Source organism: Orbicella franksi, chromosome 12 (genome assembly GCF_964199315.1).
Source record: "Orbicella franksi chromosome 12, jaOrbFran1.1, whole genome shotgun sequence".
Classification (NCBI taxonomy): Eukaryota; Metazoa; Cnidaria; class Anthozoa; order Scleractinia; family Merulinidae; genus Orbicella; species Orbicella franksi.
The window spans coordinates 15087241-15106261 of NC_138156.1; the positions used below are offsets into that span (position 1 = coordinate 15087241).

Genomic DNA, 19021 nt, shown 5'->3' on the forward strand with positions numbered 1-19021 from the left:
ATTACAGCCACTTGATTCTGGCTTGAACAAAGGCTCAGATAGTCGGTCATTTTCTTATTTAAAGATCCCCTTTAACCACACTGTTAATGTGGTCAGATTTTTGTGGCCCAGCAACCGGATTAACAGAGTTCCATTGTAATTTAAAATTGTCAGTGTTGGTTGTTTTAAGAATATTTGTACCTCACAGAGGTGAAAATGAATTTGAGCTATTACCCACAAAACAAAATTCTGGATCGTACATTTTAGGAGTAATATACACAATTTATAATAACTATCAGGCATCACTTTGATAGTGAAGTCCCATAACTCTATTATTTGGAGATTGCTTCTCCACTATCCCTGAAATTACCAAGGCTGATATCTCTATTATCATGTCATCAAAGCCATAATATTTTGACACCTACTGTACCAAACACAGTTTCCTTAAGCAGTAACAAGAGTCTTTCTTTAGTAAACCAAAATAGTACTTGCTGCCAGGTGCTTTATAAAAGTATAACCCTTCCAGAAGCCTTCACAAAGTAATATCAGTTGCTAACAATTTTTTTGTGGCTGATTTAAACCTTGTAATAAATCATACTGAACTGGCCCAAGTTTAATATACATTTTGTTGCATTTAACTCACATGTTTTCAGTTTAAAGGAGAAGCTCACTCCAATAAGCTTACTCTTTTTGTCTTCACTTATAGCAAGTGAATATTCAGCATTTCCACTCACCAAAGGTTCAGCCTTTGAAGTGCCTGCTATCCTTAAGAAATTCATCTCGAAATTAAGAAGCGACTTCGGAGGCCACCATTTTGCAACTGTCTTGGTAGCCTGAGACTGTGTTTATGTGACTTCATTCCGTCCAACTTGAAATTGGTGGGAAGGAGAAGAACATACAACTGACTTGGCATCTGTCACAAGGTCAGCAAAATCTATTTTTTTTCCAAGCGATTATCCTCTTCACTATCTTCAACGCTATTATTTTGGAGTTTAGAGCATGTTTAGCTCAAAATAATATGTCTCAAGAGCAGACATAACCCAGAGTGGTAGTCAAAAGGCTTCTCGCAAGCCATCAGGACAAAATCTGTCAGACAGAATGATGTCATGAAAACTTGGCCTGGGTGCTTCTTTGGAGGCGAACTTCATAAGGAAAACCTGCACTTCAGACACTGAAACTTCTGTGAGTGGCTAACCTCAGTGTAAGGTTTTCATTAGCGTTGACATAAAATTTATGTTTTTTGGAGTGACCTTCTCCTTTAAAATACACATATTAAGACTTAACTCAGTAGCAAGGTACCTCTTGTATGACCAGTAACAGTATACATGTATCCAAAAAACAAAATATATATTGTCCAAACTCAGTCATGTTAGTAGTGTTAGTGTCTAATGAGTTCCTGCAAAGAGATAATTATACAATCATTCTAGCAACTCTCCTCAATATTTTGGGAGTCTCCCACCTACCGTTTAGATCATCCATCCCAGATACAAGGGACCATGGGCTCCTGGGGACAGTGCTTTAAAGTGCTATTATGATGAAATTTGTGGATGTCCTCCATAATATGAGCATAACAGTTTTCTTTCCATGGCAACATACTGGGTTTCGACCTTCCCTGATGATTATAGGCTTTTCTGGCCACCTTTGGCTTTCCATTTTGCTATTTGCTAATAGTGCCTCATCAGCATGATCTAGGAAGCATATTAACATGCAAGGTCAAAGTCATAGCCTCGTTTAACGTTTTTCAAGCTGAAAATCACTGAATTAGTGAAATCAGGTTAGAGGGGACTGGAAAAGAGCAAGTTGCCATGGGAAAATACAGGCTGTATATAATTTTTATAGCCATAGGTGTGTTTCCTGTAGTTCTAACTATAAGCCTACCAACCTGATGTAATATTGGGTGAAGTGTATGACAACATCAGTCACCTCATTTGCATATTTCTAGTTTTCAAACCTACATATCTTTGGAACTGATGCAGATATTTGCAAAAGGTAAACAGCATTTTTAATCTTTTGTGGAATTCTATGTGATACACCTGAAAATTCTGACTCAACGGGTAAAAATTTAAGGATAGAAGCACTTTAAAGCATTGAGTTGAATTTATGCTGTTGGCAAAATTTTGCTGTAAGGTGTCAAAAGGAATTTGAAGGGCAATTTGGTGTAGTTATTGAATTGACAGACATTGGTTCTGTTATTATTGTCATTATCTTCTATATTTTTGAGGCAGAATGGTTGTTGGCAAAAGCAAAACTGGCAATATGCTCACTGACCTGTGTTTAGATGTTTTTAGGTTTTTGTCTCTGACAATGAAGGTCAATTTGAGTAGTTACACTGTCTTTACAATAGAACATATGGATATTAATAGTATAGTTATATTTCAATATCCTCATACTAAAATTATAGTAATTTTATGGCTCAATTTCTACCTCTGCTTTAATTTGTTTAAACCAGTTTATTATTTTAAACCAGTTTAATTTCATCAAAGGGGAAGGGGGAATCTGAGAGCAACAATAAATTAGACCAACAAATATAAGGACATTTGCAATGGTTGCTTTCATGGCCTAGAGGAGATGAAGTGGACCAAAAAGTCAGAGATCTGATGTTTGAATCTAGGTCTGTCTGTACAAAGATTGTATTGTAGTATAGGAGTATTATGGTAAGTTATCACTTATGTTGGGGGGTTGATATGGGATCCTGGCTGTACTGTTGTAGGGTAGGAATAGGGACTGAGGGGTGGGTGGTGTGCTTGTGATCCTTTTTAAAAACCACTCTTAAAGTGAAAACAAACTGATTTCAATTGAAAAATTTACAGCACAGGTAAAAATGATACATTATATCTTGTTTTTTATAGGTGGTAAATGAGCAAATACCCTTATGATCAAGAGACCTGTCCAAGTGTGAATTTTTTTTTACTGATAACGGAAATCATAATTAAGATGCAAAGCCACCTTGGTGTGATTTCTTCCTTGACAATGAAGTGCAACCTAACCAAAAGTTGCATTCTGTAAGAGGTTTACCAAAATTAAATGGAAAATTAAACTACACCAGTTTGTATTAATTTTATAAGTACTCCTCTCTCCAAAATATATTTGGTATGTTGTCGTACCTGTACTGGCACGAATATAATGTAGAAATTTTATGGGAAATGTTTCCATTCAAAAAATATGCAGCTCAGACACAAAAACAATAATTCTCATTTCTGTGGTGTTTTCTTTGGTGTGAAAGTGTAAAAACAGATTCTATTACCCTACATGTAAGTTGAAGAATATAGGAGCTCCTCTGCAAAAGTTTGTTGTTTTTTTTTTCTGTTCATTTTTTTTGTTGAACATTTATATTTTCCTATAAGCAGTTTCTTCACAACACATTGTAAGATAATAACTAGTCATAAAAAGAACATTTTTGTCTCAGAGATCATTTTCAAGATAAAAAAAAAGTGATTTTCATTTATATTTTTTATTTTCTTTGGGCAGAGACGTGTTGAGAATTTCCCTAAAAATATCACAAGGTACAAAGGAAGGGGCAAAAATAAAAGTTGTTTTCATTATCAAATTGAGTCTCTCTCTCTGAAGCTACAAAGTATGGTTATTTTATACTGTTGTGGATAACGTTAGGCCCATTTTAATTCAAAACACAAATGGGAACTTACATTCATAATCACACAATCTCTTAAATTGGCACTGTTTTGTTTTTTGCTTTTTTCCAGAAAACAATTTGAACATCCTTGTTACACAAGGAGAGGCGGGGGGGGGGGGGGGAGGTATTCTACATAGTTTTAAATGGGGAAGCTCCACCTCAAGGTCCAACCCCTTAATACTGTATCCCTTTTCTAAACCCTTAGAAAGTAGTTTTAAAATATCTTTTTGAACAATATATCAGAATCCCCTCATTCTGGCTCATGAGAGTAAATGAGAGATTATCAACAACATTTTAGAACTAGAAGAAGGGAAATCCCTAAAAGAAAGATTTCCGTACCCTTTCATTATACACCTGAATTCAAATTATCAGAAATCCCTTACCCTTTAATAGTTATATCTGAAGCCTGAAAACTTTTGAGCAGAGCTTCCCGATATATGTCATTACATGGAGTCCTCCCACATACACAATCCAGGAACTCTTGACAAGTTGCGATGAAGCTGCCTTTAAGACTGTCTGATCAGGCAGCTTCTTCAGTTTTTTAGTACAAACTTGTTACTCTCAGTCAACTTCTAGTATGGAACCTTTTCTTTTCTGGTCTGGTCCAAGTTCACAGACACTACTAGCTAGCAATCACTTTCACTACACTAACACTAGCAATGTCAGTCACAGTCTGGTTGTTCAGTTTCACTGCACCATGTTTCATGGTCACTCATCATTGTCAGACATGAGTTCATAATAGCTTGTAACATTCACCAGCCTGGTAGTGTCATTGTTGCTATTACCTGTTCCCAGACTTCCTTTTATGGCTGGGTGTTGGGGCATGATATTTCATTACTGTTTGCAAACAGTTTGTTGAGATCGCACATTGAAAGCGTGATGAATCAAAATAATTGAACTCTATGAGAGAGAATTGTCAGAATTGCTAGGGTTCTCTCATTCCCTGGAACTGAAATGTCTTGATGTAAGCTTATATAGAGAAAGCAGACTGAAAATAGGGCAAAATGTCTAACCTTTCAAAATAAGTTGCAAAGACATTTGATAGTTAGGGATTAAAAGATAGGGAACTTGGTCTGTAAACAAGGCAATTGAAAGGAATCGAAGCAATTTAAGGTGCATGCTTGACCTCACAGGATCGGGGTGGAGGGGGGGGTGTATTGAAACTTTATAGTGTCACGTACATTTAACACTGTTGAAAAAGAAAAAGAAATTACATCATAACTGAAAAAAAAAAAACCACTACATGCCCCGATTACTGAATCGCCCATAAAAATATCCTCTTGTTTATATTTAAGGGGTTCACGGCCTGCTTATGTACATGTTAAAGGAAGCGTTTACCGTTATTGAGGGATTACCAAGGGAAACGTTAAGATATCTCGTTTAAGGTTCTTAACAAATCGTAACAGAATTTATAATGCCAGTTTGAGTCACAAGCAAGAACAAGAATTTGAGTTAATGTCGATTGGCAAGAAAGTTCCGCCCCGTTGTGTGTGTGGATCTTTACAGTGTGATACGATTAACAGCTCTCCATTACTCTCCAGTGTTTGTCAATGGTAAATTTCAAAAAATGGGCTTCTGTTAAATAGGTTCTCCCACGGGTAGAAAACTGACATTGCGCTTTTCTCTCAGTGTAATGCCTACCTAAGAGAATAGGATATTTGAATTGAGTGCAACTTACCTAGAATTCATTATTTCCACGTAAACGATGACTCCTGTGGAATTCAGCTACGAAGAAACGACGACATTTCGTAAAAACATACGCCTTCAAAACAGCGTCTTTTTGAATAAATAATTGTTCTGTAATTTTGTTTATCATGGCCAAATAACACGTTAGAAATATCCCGCCGATTGCGAAATATTGCTGTTTTACTTACAGGGAGAACGATTATGTCGCATTCAAATTTGATTTTGCCGCTCAGCCCGCTTTTTTACCGGATGTGACGTCACTTTTTGTTGGATGATCCAAACACAAAAAAAGTGCCAGGCGTCGCAGAGTGTTCTCCCCCGCCCCTGTATCAATACAAAAAAATTCTAAGAAATGCAACCTTGATATCAATTTACAGCTACTGTGATTTAGTTAATTCTACCTCTATATCACACTGATATACACGAAACCTTTTACTTTACGCTTTCATCCAACCGTTTTGCGCGCTACATAATAATCATCACCTAAATCCCCGACCCGGGCAATATAGTAACATTCCAAATCATACCGATCATTTTGCTCGGTCCATTACACACGTGTAAGTGCATTGTAAATCGGAAATCTCAATGCTGAAATTGATAATATTATAGCTGTATTATATATATATTTTGCATTTGACTTTCACGCCTTTCATCTAAAGAACTGAGTTGAAAATAACTCAATGAGATTTTTGAACTGGCACGCTGGAGAAAATTTAAAAGTGGTGAACAATAGCGCCCAATACGAGTATTTGCTTGGTTTATTCACTCAGGTCTAATTTTAGCTAGTCTCCTTCGCAGCTGTTGCTCCTTTCTTACAATGATCCCTGCAGATGTAGTTTGTTTTGTGATTTTATACAGGGCGATACCTCATTTACTGGCTTTTGTTTCTCTAACTAAGCGTACATCTGTTTACATTCTGTGGGATAAAAGTTCACGGAAGGAAAGTTTCAAGACTCCCAAAGTCTTCCTAGCAAAGAGCCAATTGCTCCGCAGTGAGTGAGCCTGAAGTGAACGAACGAGGCAGCTCTCTAATCGGGAAAAGGTCACATTGTAGGGGCCTTGAACACGTTTTTGCGAAACGCAAGGAATTGTGTTAGCGGTAAGATCAGAGGCGCAAGGAATCGTGGTTATGCGCGAATGACAGAACACAGATGCGCACCCTCATCTTGAGCTCTCTCTCTTGCATCGCACTGTACGAAGGCTTTCATGTTTCAAGCAAAATTCGTCTCCATTAAGCTTACTTTATTGCATTTTGTCAGAGAACACTTTTCTCCTAATTAGCTGATGTGTTTTCGCCAGTTTAGGAAAGTCTTTTGAGATCAAACACTTGTTCATAACCGTGTTGGGACTAAGTGGAAATACCTCCGAATTTCTCGAAAAGATATCAGGATTCTGGGATAATTTGAGAAGATTACCAGCAGTCGTCTACAAGTAAAATAATCTTTTGGTGTTTCCAAACCTCCCTTCAGAGATAACAAATACTTTCGCGGCTCAACCTTCCATGTGTTGGGGCCTCCTACGAGATAACTTAAAATTAGCTTACGATGAGCCGTTATAGAGATAACTTCATTTTTGTTGGGAGGCTCTGTCACAGGACACTTTCGGTTAGTGAGAAAGCGGTTAACTCACTTCCTGTATACCATTCAGCACGTGGTCTTTAAGCATTAAACAACCACTAAATAGTTCAGTAACATTTTCTTCTCTATTAGTTAACAAAGATATGGTTAGAAGTAACTAGCTCATTAATTTTTGCAAACCCTTTTCATCGTGTTGTGAACTGGAGCTCGGTAGCCAATGGTGCGCCTCTCATGTTTCCTTCAACACCACGATTGCCCGAGGCGGCATCAGTTCGCGATTCCCTAAAGAAACAAAGAATGCTCCAAAGAGGCCAGTTCAAACGGAGTCGCAAAATATGGAAAGCTAGAGTCTCTTTTTCTGTTAAAGCCTTTTCTATAGAACAACACATTGAAATTACGTAAACGCATTGAGACTGATATTACGATCAAAACGTCTTTATTACCCAGGCAGTGAGGCCTGGGTTTGAATTTCGGCTCCGTTTTTTTTTCCTCGTTCAGTCACAAATCGCCGTCCGGTCTCTAACGCGCATGCGTCACCCCTCCATGCGTCTCTGGACGCACCCAAAAATTCGAATTTTTTCATTGGCTGACAAAAAATGAATGCGCAGCAGAAATGAAAATTACAAAGCTCTACGCATTCCATTTTACTTCCGGCCAGGATGGCGGCACCTTCGCTCAGTTGACACAGGCGCGCTTTACGAAAAAACAAATGGCGACCTTTCCCGATCGATCCGAAGAAATCGTTAAAGTTTCCACGTAACAAAAGGAGTACGTCGCCTGCAACGATGTCATTCACGATCGTAATCATCGTCCATTGTTGTAGCAGCGGAGAAGGCGGGAAGAAACGTTTAAAACTCTGAGAATCAACCAGCTAATACAACAGTTACTTTGTCGCTGACCATACCCCAAGAAATCATAAAATTAACTTCGAATCGGCAGTGGGTTTTAAGAAACGTTCGTCTTCCTTTATGAAAAGCTCAAAAGGAAACTTAGAGCCAGGTGAAAAGACGAAGAAATATCACTCTTGCTAAGCAAATGTGGCACTGGAAATGCGAAGGTGAGTGTGTTTTTTTCTCTCTGAAAGATCAAGGAGATCAGATTCTAGCAGTCCAAAATGTATTGATATTAAATTGCAAAATGAGTCAAAGGTCCGTGTTATAATACTCTGCTACGTACCTGGATGATGTAGCGAATGGTCTGAACATGAAGTTTGGTTTGTTTCTTCCACATATTGTTATGTATGTATCTTTTACTATCTGTTAAGAAGCTTCTGCTGTTATAGATATATATAATATCTTTTTTTTTTAGCTCCCCTCTCTTTATTATTGAGACCTCCCCTATAGTCTCCCCCCAAAAAACACGAACATACCTTTTGTGGTCAGGCAAGAGTTTAGTTTGCTTTAGAGCCTTCACCCGAATTTATTTTTTTTTTTTTTTATAATTTACTTGTGGAAATGATGTGTAAAGGAAAATAACCATAGCTGAAATTTGAGGCCCTTTCCTCTCTCCCCACTTTAGTTAGGAAGCAACTGCAACTAGCAAAACTTTATTCCGTCACAATAACATTAATCAGTAAATAACAATAATTTATCATCCATGCAAATAACTGTGAACAAATATAAGAGACAATTATTTATACATGTATAACTGATAACGAATCATCAGGACTAGTGGGTTTCCAAATGTAATGTGGGAATTATCTCTACTAAAAACAAATCAAACATTAAAGGTGTACAGAGTTACATTAATATCCCCATAAGAAAAATGTCATAATCTTTTTGTTAGCCTTTGAAAGATAATTTATTTCCTACCATTATTTACTATTCTTTGTTAACTTTCAGACCATAATAGTGCTACATAAATTCCTCAAAGGATGACCATTTATGGATAATTCAAATAGGAATGTTGCTCTTGCAGTTCAATAAATAATACTGAAAAAAAAGGAGATGGAGAAAGAACCATTGTTGATAGTAAAGCTATGTGGCTGATGTTCTGATCAACCACAAGATGTAGAAAGTATACATTGAGATTTGTTGTTGCACATGGTTGTATAACAGGCTGAAGAGCCTTATTACCATGAAGTAACATGAATTGTAAAAGAGCAATGACATTGCATTGTTTCCCATTCATTTTGTTCATGCAGTTTCCTAAAAAAAATCTTCCTTAATGTACATTGAGGCACACCAATATGAATCACTCTCTTCACATCAGGAACCTCTACATGTATACCAATGCCAGATACCAATGTTATAGTTACATCATTTTAGCTGTATTATATTTTTGGTAACACCATGTACTCATATGGGAATACTGAAATAAATTGGTGTTGTTGTTGTTGTTGAAAGCACCCAAAAAATTAAGCTTTATATAAGCTGGTTGAAAGGTATAAAATGAACAAAAACAATTACATCGACAAAAGCAGTGGGGGATGGGGGACAAAATGGTGGAATAGCCCTATATCTAGTTTTGTAATGTCTACAGGCTTTTCTTAAGCCTGAATGTACAAAAATCATCATTAGATGTTCCAGATAAGCTAATTAAAATTGCTGCAGAGCCATTATAGAAGCCCCCAGCACACATATATAACCACTCGATAACAACTGGCATAGGACTTTTATTTTTTTCTTGGCGTTTTTCTTAACAAGGCAGTAACCACTTCAAAGGCCAATTGCTACCCTATACCCTGGTTACCACACACATATTTTTTTTATTCTTTCCATAGCCATATGCAAAATAGATTTCTCTTTTCATATTTATTTAATTATAATACTGATGTAAATTAATTCTGTAAATAATGCACAATAAAAGTTGATCGATTGATTTAATTTGACAGTTTAATGATCTGTTGATTGTGTAAGACCCTTTTTTGTAAAAAAAAAAAAAAATAGAACAGAATGGGGTTACTTGAAAAAATGAGGACATGAAAGATCATATGAAAGTGAGCACCTTTATTACATTCCTTGCAAGGAAACATGAGCAAAACTCCAATACAACAAAACTTTCCTGAGTTCAACAGATTTTTATTCTGCTGCAGCTTACAAACCTATGTAAATAGCCAGGAAGTAAATAGTTCTTACCATTAAAAAAATTTTCCCTTCATCTATCAGCACGGCTTATAATTAAATCCTCTGGTCAGTGATGCAATTTCCACGGCTGATTTCCACAAACGCTTCCGTGTGTCCATAAACAAATTTTACCGTGTCATCGATAGACATTGTTACGTATATGGTTTGTCTTACCATATTTGGAGTAAACATGTGCGTTCTAGTTCTATGTAGCTTACATGAATTACGCATTAAATGAGTTGGGTTGCATTGCAAATGGCGTCTTGTCGTGGCATCCGTAACATGGTGTCAGAAGTGGGATTGTTGATCTTATGGCGAGCTGCAGCGCTCAAGATTACGTCTTCTGGTTGATATTCAGTCAAAGCAGTTACTGAAGCGAAACGAAGCGACAATTCCTTGATTTACGGTACGTACAGCGAATTTCAACATCGACCACGTGCGTTGAAACCCAGCGAAACGATGTCAGACACCGAACAAGATCCTCCACCACCAGCTCCACCGCAAGCTCCACAGCCTACTCCGCCGCCTCAAGTCCTCAGTTTTCCTTCAAATTTTCCAGTACCAAGCGCTATGGTTTGTCGTGGAGATATCACGAGCAACTGGGAATTTTTTAAGCAACAATGGCAAGATTATGAGGTAGCAACGGGTTTGGATCAGAAGAGTCAATCGATCCGATTAACAACCTTCCGTTCTGTTATGGGAAAGGAGTGTCTGCAAATTTTCCTGAATCTGAATTTTGGCACCGAAGTACTGACGATAACTTCAGCATTGAAGGCGCTGGAAAACTATTTCCTACCAAAGAGAAATGTCGTCTATGAGAGGTATGTCTTTAACTCTTGCATTCAAGTACCCGAACAAACTGTTGATTGCTATGTCAATAGATTAAGAAAACTCGCAGCATCGTGTCAGTTTGGAGCACTTGCAGAAGAAATGATACGTGACAGGCTAGTTATTGGAATACAAGATAAGGGTACAAAAGCTAGATTGCTCAGAGAGAAAGATTTGTCTTTGGATAAAGCTCTTGACATGTGTAAATCAAGTGAAATAACGAATAAGCAGCTAAAGTTGATTCAAAAGGATGAGAAACAAAACAATGAGGAACTGAACTTAGTTCATGTGAAGCGTAAAACCGATGCAAGGCAAGATGCCTTCTCATCCGAAGAAACCACCAAATCCAAAGAAACCTGACAAAAAATGGAAATGTAAATATTGTGGCCAACAAAAGAAGCATGCCAAGCAGACAGAATGTCCAGCTTATGGTCAACAATGTCGCAATTGTAAAAGAATGAACCACTTCGCCAAAGTGTGTCAGGCAGGCAAAGAGAAGGTTCATGTCGCTGAAGTGGCAGAAGGTTACGAGTCCGAGGAATCATTATTGAAGATAGAAGAAATTACTACAATTAATGGTAGTGGTAAACAGTTGACATCCAGTATTACCTTTGTGATAGAAGAGCAGTACAAAGAGCAACTAGTATGTCAGTTGGACACTGGTGCAACTTGTAATGTGATCAGTCACAGAAATTTCGTTCAACTGTTGCACAATGGTGATCCCCCCTTGTCTAAGTCCAATGCCCAGCTAAAGCTATTTGATGGTAGCTTGATGAAGCCTGTAGGTGAGACCACACTCACAGCAGAGAGAAGGGGCAAGCGTCTGGACCTGAGATTCCAAGTTGTTGAGAGTTCTAACAAACCCCTCTTATCGGCTGAGGCTTGTGAGCAGTTGGGACTTCTCAAAGTGGATATAGATCCTGAAGAGTCCATTCATGTCCTGAAAAGCAGTAGTAACCTGACCAGAGATCAGATTCTTGTTCAGTACAAAGATGTTTTTGAAGGGTTAGGCCATATTGGTGATACAACCATTATCACAGACCCCAGCGTAAAACCAGTGCAGCATTCTCCGCGCCGAGTACCAGTTCCCCTGCGTGATAAGGTCAAGGCCAAACTTGATGATCTGGAAAGGAAAGGAATCGTGGAGAAAGTCACAGTACCGACCGACTGGATTAGCAGTATGGTGGTTGTCGCAACACCAAATAAGATTAGGATTTGTTTGGATCCTAAAGATCTTAACAAGGCAGTCATCCGTCCAAAGTACCAAATGCCTACTCTAGATGAGTTGTTGCCCAAGCTTAGCAATGCCAAAGTGTTTAGTACCTTAGATGCTGAAGATGGGTTTTACCAGGTTGGATTAGATGAGAGCAGCAGTCTCAAGACAACATTCTGGACTCCCTTTGGGCGTTACAAGTATTTGAGGCTACCCTTTGGTATCAACCTGGCTCCAGAAGAGTTCGAATGCAAATTGCATGAGAAGCTTGATAGTCTTCCCGGTGTAGAAGTGATAAGAGATGACATATTGGTCATGGGCTATGGAGAGAATGATGAAGAAGCAAATCGAAATCATGATGAGAACTTGATTCGTCTGCTAGAGCAAGCTCGAAAAGCCAATCTGCGTCTAAACAGCAGCAAGTTGAACCTCAAGAAGTCTGAAGTCAGATTCATGGGACACTTGATCACCAAAGATGGGTTACAGCCAGATCCTGAGAAAGTGAAGGCAGTTCAGGAAATGCCGAGGCCTACATCCAAGAAGGAACTCCTGAGTCTCTTAGAATTCGTTAATTACTTGGCAAAGTTTCTCCCTAGGTTATCAGAGGTCGCCCAGCCACTGAGAGAGATGACAGCAAAGAATTCATCATTCAAAGTTCATCTGGTCCCAGCATCATGAGACAGCATTCCAGGAAGTGCGAGAGCTTGTAGTCAAACACCCTGTGCTCAAGTATTATGACCTTCAAGAAGAAGTCACAGTGCAATGTGATGCGAGTGAATACGGGTTAGGAGCAGCTTTATTACAAAACGGCCAGCCAGTTGCTTTTGCTTCACGGTCCCTATCACAGACTGAGAGGCAATACGCTCAAATCGAGAAAGAGTGTTTAGCGATTGTCTTCTCCTGCGAAAGGTTCAGTCAATACCTCACCGGTCGTAAAAAGATAACGGTTGAGTCAGATCACAAACCCTTACAGTCCATTTTCCAGAAGTCAATCCTCTCTGCTCCATGTCGACTACAAAGAATGATGTTGAGGCTACAGCGCTTTAACCTAGAGGTTAAGTACAAGCCAGGTGCACAGATGTATGTTGCCGATCACTTGTCTCGAGCCTCGCTTGCTGTCAAGAAGGAGATGACAGACAACTTTCAAGTTTTCGCTCTTGAACTTGAAACACTTACTCCCTTTGATTCCATCAAAGTGGCTCCAGAAAGGTTAACTCAGCTGCAGAAGTGCACAGCACAAGACCTCGTCTTAGAGAGCCTGAAGACCACTGTTCTAACAGGATGGCCTGAGAGAAGAGAGCAATGCCCAGTACAAGTTCGTGACTACTGGAACTACAGAGAAGAGATTTCACTCCACAATGGTATTCTATTTAAGAGTCAGAGAGTGATTGTCCCCAAAGCCATGAGGCCAGAGATGCTCTCAAGAATTCATTCAAGCCATCAAGGAGTCGCATCATGTCTAAGAAAGGCCAAAGACATCGTGTTCTGGCCTGGAATGAATTCAGAAGTCAAAGCCCTGGTTGAGAGATGTGCTGTCTGTGCCGAGTTTCAGGCTAGGAATGCTAGTCAGCCAATGCAGTCTCATCAACTTCCAGACAGACCTTGGAGTAAAGTGGCTACAGATTTGTTCACTGTTAGTGGAAAGAATTACCTCACAGTCGTTGACTATTACTCAGATTTTGTAGAAGTTAGTGAACTTGAAGATACCACCTCACGTGCAGTTATACAAGTACTCAAAGAACAATTCAGTAGACATGGAATCCCGGACACTGTTGTCTCAGACAACGGATCACAGTACAGCAGTCAAGAATTTCACGAGTTCTCACTCAGCTGGGAATTTAACCATGTGACATCATCACCACACTACCCAAAGTCAAATGGGAAAGCAGAGTCTTCAGTGAAGACAGTTAAACTGCTATTTAAGAAAGCGGACCGAGATGGGAAAGATCCATGGCTATCGCTACTAGACTACAGGAACACACCTACTGAAGGTATAGGTGACAGCCCCGCCCAGAGGCTTATGTCGCGCCGAACACGAACTCTCTTACCAACAGCGTCAAGCCTTCTCCGTCCCAAAGTAAGCGCACATTCTACAGAAATTAGAGCGGAAAAGGCAAAAGGCGAAGTTCTACCATGACCGTCATGTGAAGCAGTTACCTGAATTAGAGATTGGACAAGAAGTCAGAAGTGCACCCCTGCGAAAGAACCAAACGTGGAAACCAGCTACTTGTGTCGAGAAACTGTCAGACAGGTCATATGTAGTCCAAGCAGGCAGTGAGACCCTCCGAAGAAACAGGCAGTTTCTGAGACCTGCAGCAGAATCCTCGACACCAGATAAGCAAAGCACCAAGGTTAGCTCACATGAGTCAGGAGTAAATCACAAGGAGATACCTAGAGTACCTGAGTTACCTGCTATACCTACTAGGCCTTACAAAGATTCCTTGAATGAAACTGTTGCTGAAGAGACTAATGTTCCATTGTTAGCACCTCAGAAGACAAGAACCCGGACTGTTCGTCCCCCTTCAAGATTTAAAGATTTTGACATGAAGCGTTAAGCAAAGGCTAGACTTTGAACACTTTAAGTTTGTTTTAGCAAGCTCGGATAAACTGATTTAGTTTGACATAGAACACTTTCAGAAACAAAGTGGATTTGTGTAAGTTTGTTTTAGGCTAGTTTTTGCCAGATATTTGAAAGAAAGGGAGATGTTACGTATATGGTTTGTCTTACCATATTTGGAGTAAACATGTGCGTTCTAGTTCTATGTAGCTTATATGAAGTACGCATTAAATGAGTTGGGTTGCATTGCAAATGGCGTCTTGTCGTGGCATCCGTAACAGACGTAATACATGCCGTATCCTGATTACGTTGCTTGAAAGCTTTCACAACTGCACCTCCCTCTTTAAACTTCTCCTTTTTATCGAATATGAAGAGAAGAAACAACAAGAACACAGCTATCGATTCCTGAATTTTTCTAGACGGTCCACCACAAAATGCACCGCGAAACCCGTTGGTAAAATATTACACAAGCTGGCAATCGTGTTTGAAGCGGCGACGGCATTTAAGACCGCTTTCTACTCTCTTTTTAACTCTAAATCACCTAACTTCAGCGAAGTGAAAACACATGTCAGCGTTCCGATATGTTTACATCTGAAGAATACTCTCTATTCCTCTCTCCCCTCCCTCAGGATTAGTTTCTGAGCATGAGCAAATATGCAGGCCAAAATTACGCATGCGTTACCGGATGTCCGTGATTTTCGGACATCCGGTAATGGCTGCTACCAGAGCCCTCCGTTTCTCCGCCCACGTGACCAAAAGAAACGGAGGCTCTGGGGACGAGAATGGCGTACAGTACATGGGTTTTTACGGAAGTTGCCGTCGTGAAAAGTTAGCACGGATTCCTTGTTTTCTAGGGCGATGAAATCACATACCAACGAACACAACGTTCGCGGTAGACCAACACTAAAGGACTTTTTAAGAGCGTAAATCCGAAAATATCGAGAATCGGCCGACAGAAGCGAAAAAACGATTTTTTTCTTATTTGACCAAAAGAACCTATTTGGTTAACTGTTTTCGGAAATGACATCAAAAGTTTCGATTTCCTTAGTCTCTTCTAAATTTGCAAAACTTGAAAATTCGGCCACAGGGCCTTCAGCGGCGGCCATGAGACTTGAAATTTGGCACATGTTTAACATACTCGTATGGACGTACCAAACGTTTTTTTAACATGTCCTTTACACAATTTGTGGGGCATCTCTTAAACTTTACTCAGGACTAAATTTTGTTTAAAATTTTTTTTTGTACAAAATAGTTAACCTTCGGAAGCTGAACCATTTACGGACCTAAAGTGATAAGGCTTATATTAGTAAACTTTGAACTTGTAAAATGCTGTCTGTTATATTACAGTTAAGTAAATAAATATAACCAAATAAAAGCAGGTTCTTTATTCTACTCGCCTGTAAAAAATTATAGGCGGCCCGTAAAAACTGTTCCGTTGAGAGAATTTTCCGTGAGGTCACTTTGACACTTATCTCACTTAATTATTCCATTGTTAATCATTGCGTAATCGTTATTATTTCCGACTATTTTTTTTTATTTTATACATTCCCACTAAATCTTTGAAGGTAAAGAATTGAAATAAATCCAAGATAAGAAGTTCAAACAAGTTTTTGCAACTCAGCTTATCTATAGACCAGTCTGTTTGTTTTTTCAATAGCACTAGTACTTTATCATGAATCACGCAAACTATTTCAGACGGTAGCGAACTTGACTATGGCTTCGATGGATCCTTTTTGACATGGATTTTATGCATTCTAACTAATAATTTTGTTTTAACGAGTACATATAGCCACTCAAGTAATGCCGGAATCATCGCTGATTTTGTGAGATGCAAGATGATTTATACACTTCCTTTGTACACTCTCGTATGGTGACGCATTTTATATCACAGGCGGCCCAGACGTTGTATACGATTAATACGTGACATTAAGCTGTTGGCGATTGCGTTACAATTTTAGCCGTTTATGAGACAATGTATGAGAATGCTTCGAAAATTACTCTAAATGCTACGTGTAGAAAATAATTTGAATAAAATGGCTTACCTTATGTTTGCATTGCGTTGTTTTGATGTCTCTGGGTTCGTGGAGGTGGTTTAGAGCCATTTAGGCGAGTTTTACTTTCTGACGGTTTGCTTCCCCTAAAGAGAAACGAAAGGCGGGCGACCCACTGGCCTGACGGCCCGCACTCAAAGCTCCGTAAATTGCACAAAAATGGTCTAATCTCGTCAAAATTGCCTCATGGCAGCCGTCGATAACTCTTCTTCCCATTCGCTTTCTCCCACGGTTTCGAAGTTTATCTTAACCGCCCGAGAATCGCTGGTTTTCCAGCTCTTGCTTTCCATTTCGGCTCCATTTCGATCCGTAACCGATTATCTTGGCCACAGGATTTGAATTTGTAGCCTAACGACCTCGCCATCGTGACAAAGTCGCCTCCAACCGTCGAGAGGCACGGGGCATTGGTCAGTTACTCGTTGCCATCTCTCGCTGCAGTTGACAGTGCTTTTAGGCGCTAAATTCACCTGAATATTGTTTGCTCCTTGTATTTTTGCAGTTAAGAGTGTTTTTAGGCGCCAATTTCAGTTATACACCGCGGCACGGTGCAGTTTGCATGATCAAAAAATGCCCCGTGCCTCTCGACGGTTGGAGGCGACTTTGTCACGATGGCCAGGTTGTTAACTACAAATTCAAATCCTGTGCCCAAGATAATCGGTTACGGATCGAAATGGAGCAGAAATGGAAAGCAAGAGCTGGAAAACCAGCGATTCTCGGGCTGTTAAGATAAACTTTGAAACCTTGGGAGAAAGCGAATGGGAAGAATAGTTATCGACGGCTGCCATGAGGCAATTTTGACGAGATTAGACCATTTTTGTGCAATTTACGGAGCTTTGAGTGCGGGCCGTCGGGCCAGTGGGTCCCTCGCCTTTCGTTTCTCTTTAAGGGGAAGCAAACCGTCAGAAAGTAAAACTCGCCTAAATGGCTCTAAACCACCTCCACGAACCCAGAGACATCAAAACAACGCAATGCAAACATAAGGTAAGCCATTTTATTCAAATTATTTTCTACACGTAGCATTTAGAGTAATTTTCGAAGCATTGTCATACCTTGTCTTAAAAACGGCTAAAATTGTAATGCAATCGCCAACAGCATAATGTCACGTATTAATCGTATACAACGTCTGGGCCGCCTGTGTTTATATCAGCGGGTCTCTCTTTACTCGAACCGCACTCTCCACCCACTAGCGATGAATAATCACATGCGCATGCCATGATAGAATATAAACAGTTAGTCAGAAAGCGTTCGCTGCAAATAACTTTTACCTGATCCACTCACGCTCAGTAGCTAGTTATATCGATCCGTATCTCAGGCAAATTAATTGCTGATCACATTGTCACGCAACAAAAGTTAGGAGTGTGATCGAGGAACAAGTATTTTCACTAGCCTGAAAATCGTATCTTCATCAAGGTAAACTTTATAAAAAAAGTAGCAATGCGATGAAGATCCAAAGTGATAAGCGTATTGAGAATTCCAAAGGTAGGAATGAATCTGTTAATTAACGTTTTCAAGGATTTCCGTTTAATTTAATAATGTCTACTGAGTTTATTCCGAAGCTCGAGTGAAATATTTAATCATAAAGTAAGAAACATAAATAACGTCTTACTAATATACACCGATTATGGAATATACCACGTCTCAAACGTGTTCGTGAATGGAAATTTTGCATATGAAAATAGTACAGCAAAGCAGGCAAGTGTTTGCTAGTGGTAGTGATACTGTAAAGTTTAAAGTGCACCTAACCCCCAAATTTTTTTTCGCTAAAACGAATCTACATGTTGTTTGAAATACTTCTGCGAAAAAAATTTTCGATTCGGTTAAATCCTCGATTTTCTGTGCCCCGACGAAATCTCGAAAATAGCCCTAAAACACCGCCATTTTGTTTAACGACCGAGTTTGAGGAGAATGGGTCCAGCGGCTGTTGTGACGTCTACCCAGGAAGATCGAATATCTCATTTCCTCTCATCTCCTTCAGGATGGTGCAATACACATTCGAAAAGTGCGCAGAAATGCCTATCAGAAGTGCTATCGGCTGTTACAACAACATCCCAGACCTAAAAAAAGATATACTGTACAATTTACTAGCGATGATCGGTCAATGGTACAATAAAGACATAACGATGGTTGATTTTGGCGAACCGAAACAAGCGAACTGAGTCTGTGAGAACCATTGAAGAACTCTCACTGGAATTTGTTCCGCAGACTTTCAAACGCTATTTTCAAAATTTTCTGCTCAACGCCAACCAGCAATTTGTCGAAATACTACCGACAACCTATATCTTCCAGTCCCGCAATATTTATAACATAGCCGGCAAAGTTGTGTGATCAATCAAGAGGCGTTACAACCAAATATACTGATGTGTAAATAGGTCGCAACTGTACGCCGCCAACCAGCACTTATTTGTCTTTCGATTTAGATTAAAGTCGAAGATTA

General features: G+C 39.4%; 2 protein-coding genes across 2 annotated transcripts in view; one reads left to right on the plus strand and one right to left on the minus strand.

The window, feature by feature from the left end:
* The window catches only part of LOC145462469 (uncharacterized), a 249957-nt gene that overhangs the window by 167361 nt on the left and 63575 nt on the right, over positions 1–19021 (minus strand). The gene's annotated exons all lie outside the window — the stretch shown is intronic.
* LOC145462247 (uncharacterized) lies at positions 7009–11126 on the plus strand. The gene is made up of 2 exons (XM_081445751.1): positions 7009–7930; positions 8715–11126. The coding sequence occupies exon 2, from the start codon at positions 10398–10400 to the stop codon at positions 11124–11126; it is 729 nt and encodes a 242-aa protein (XP_081301877.1). The 5' UTR covers positions 7009–7930; positions 8715–10397.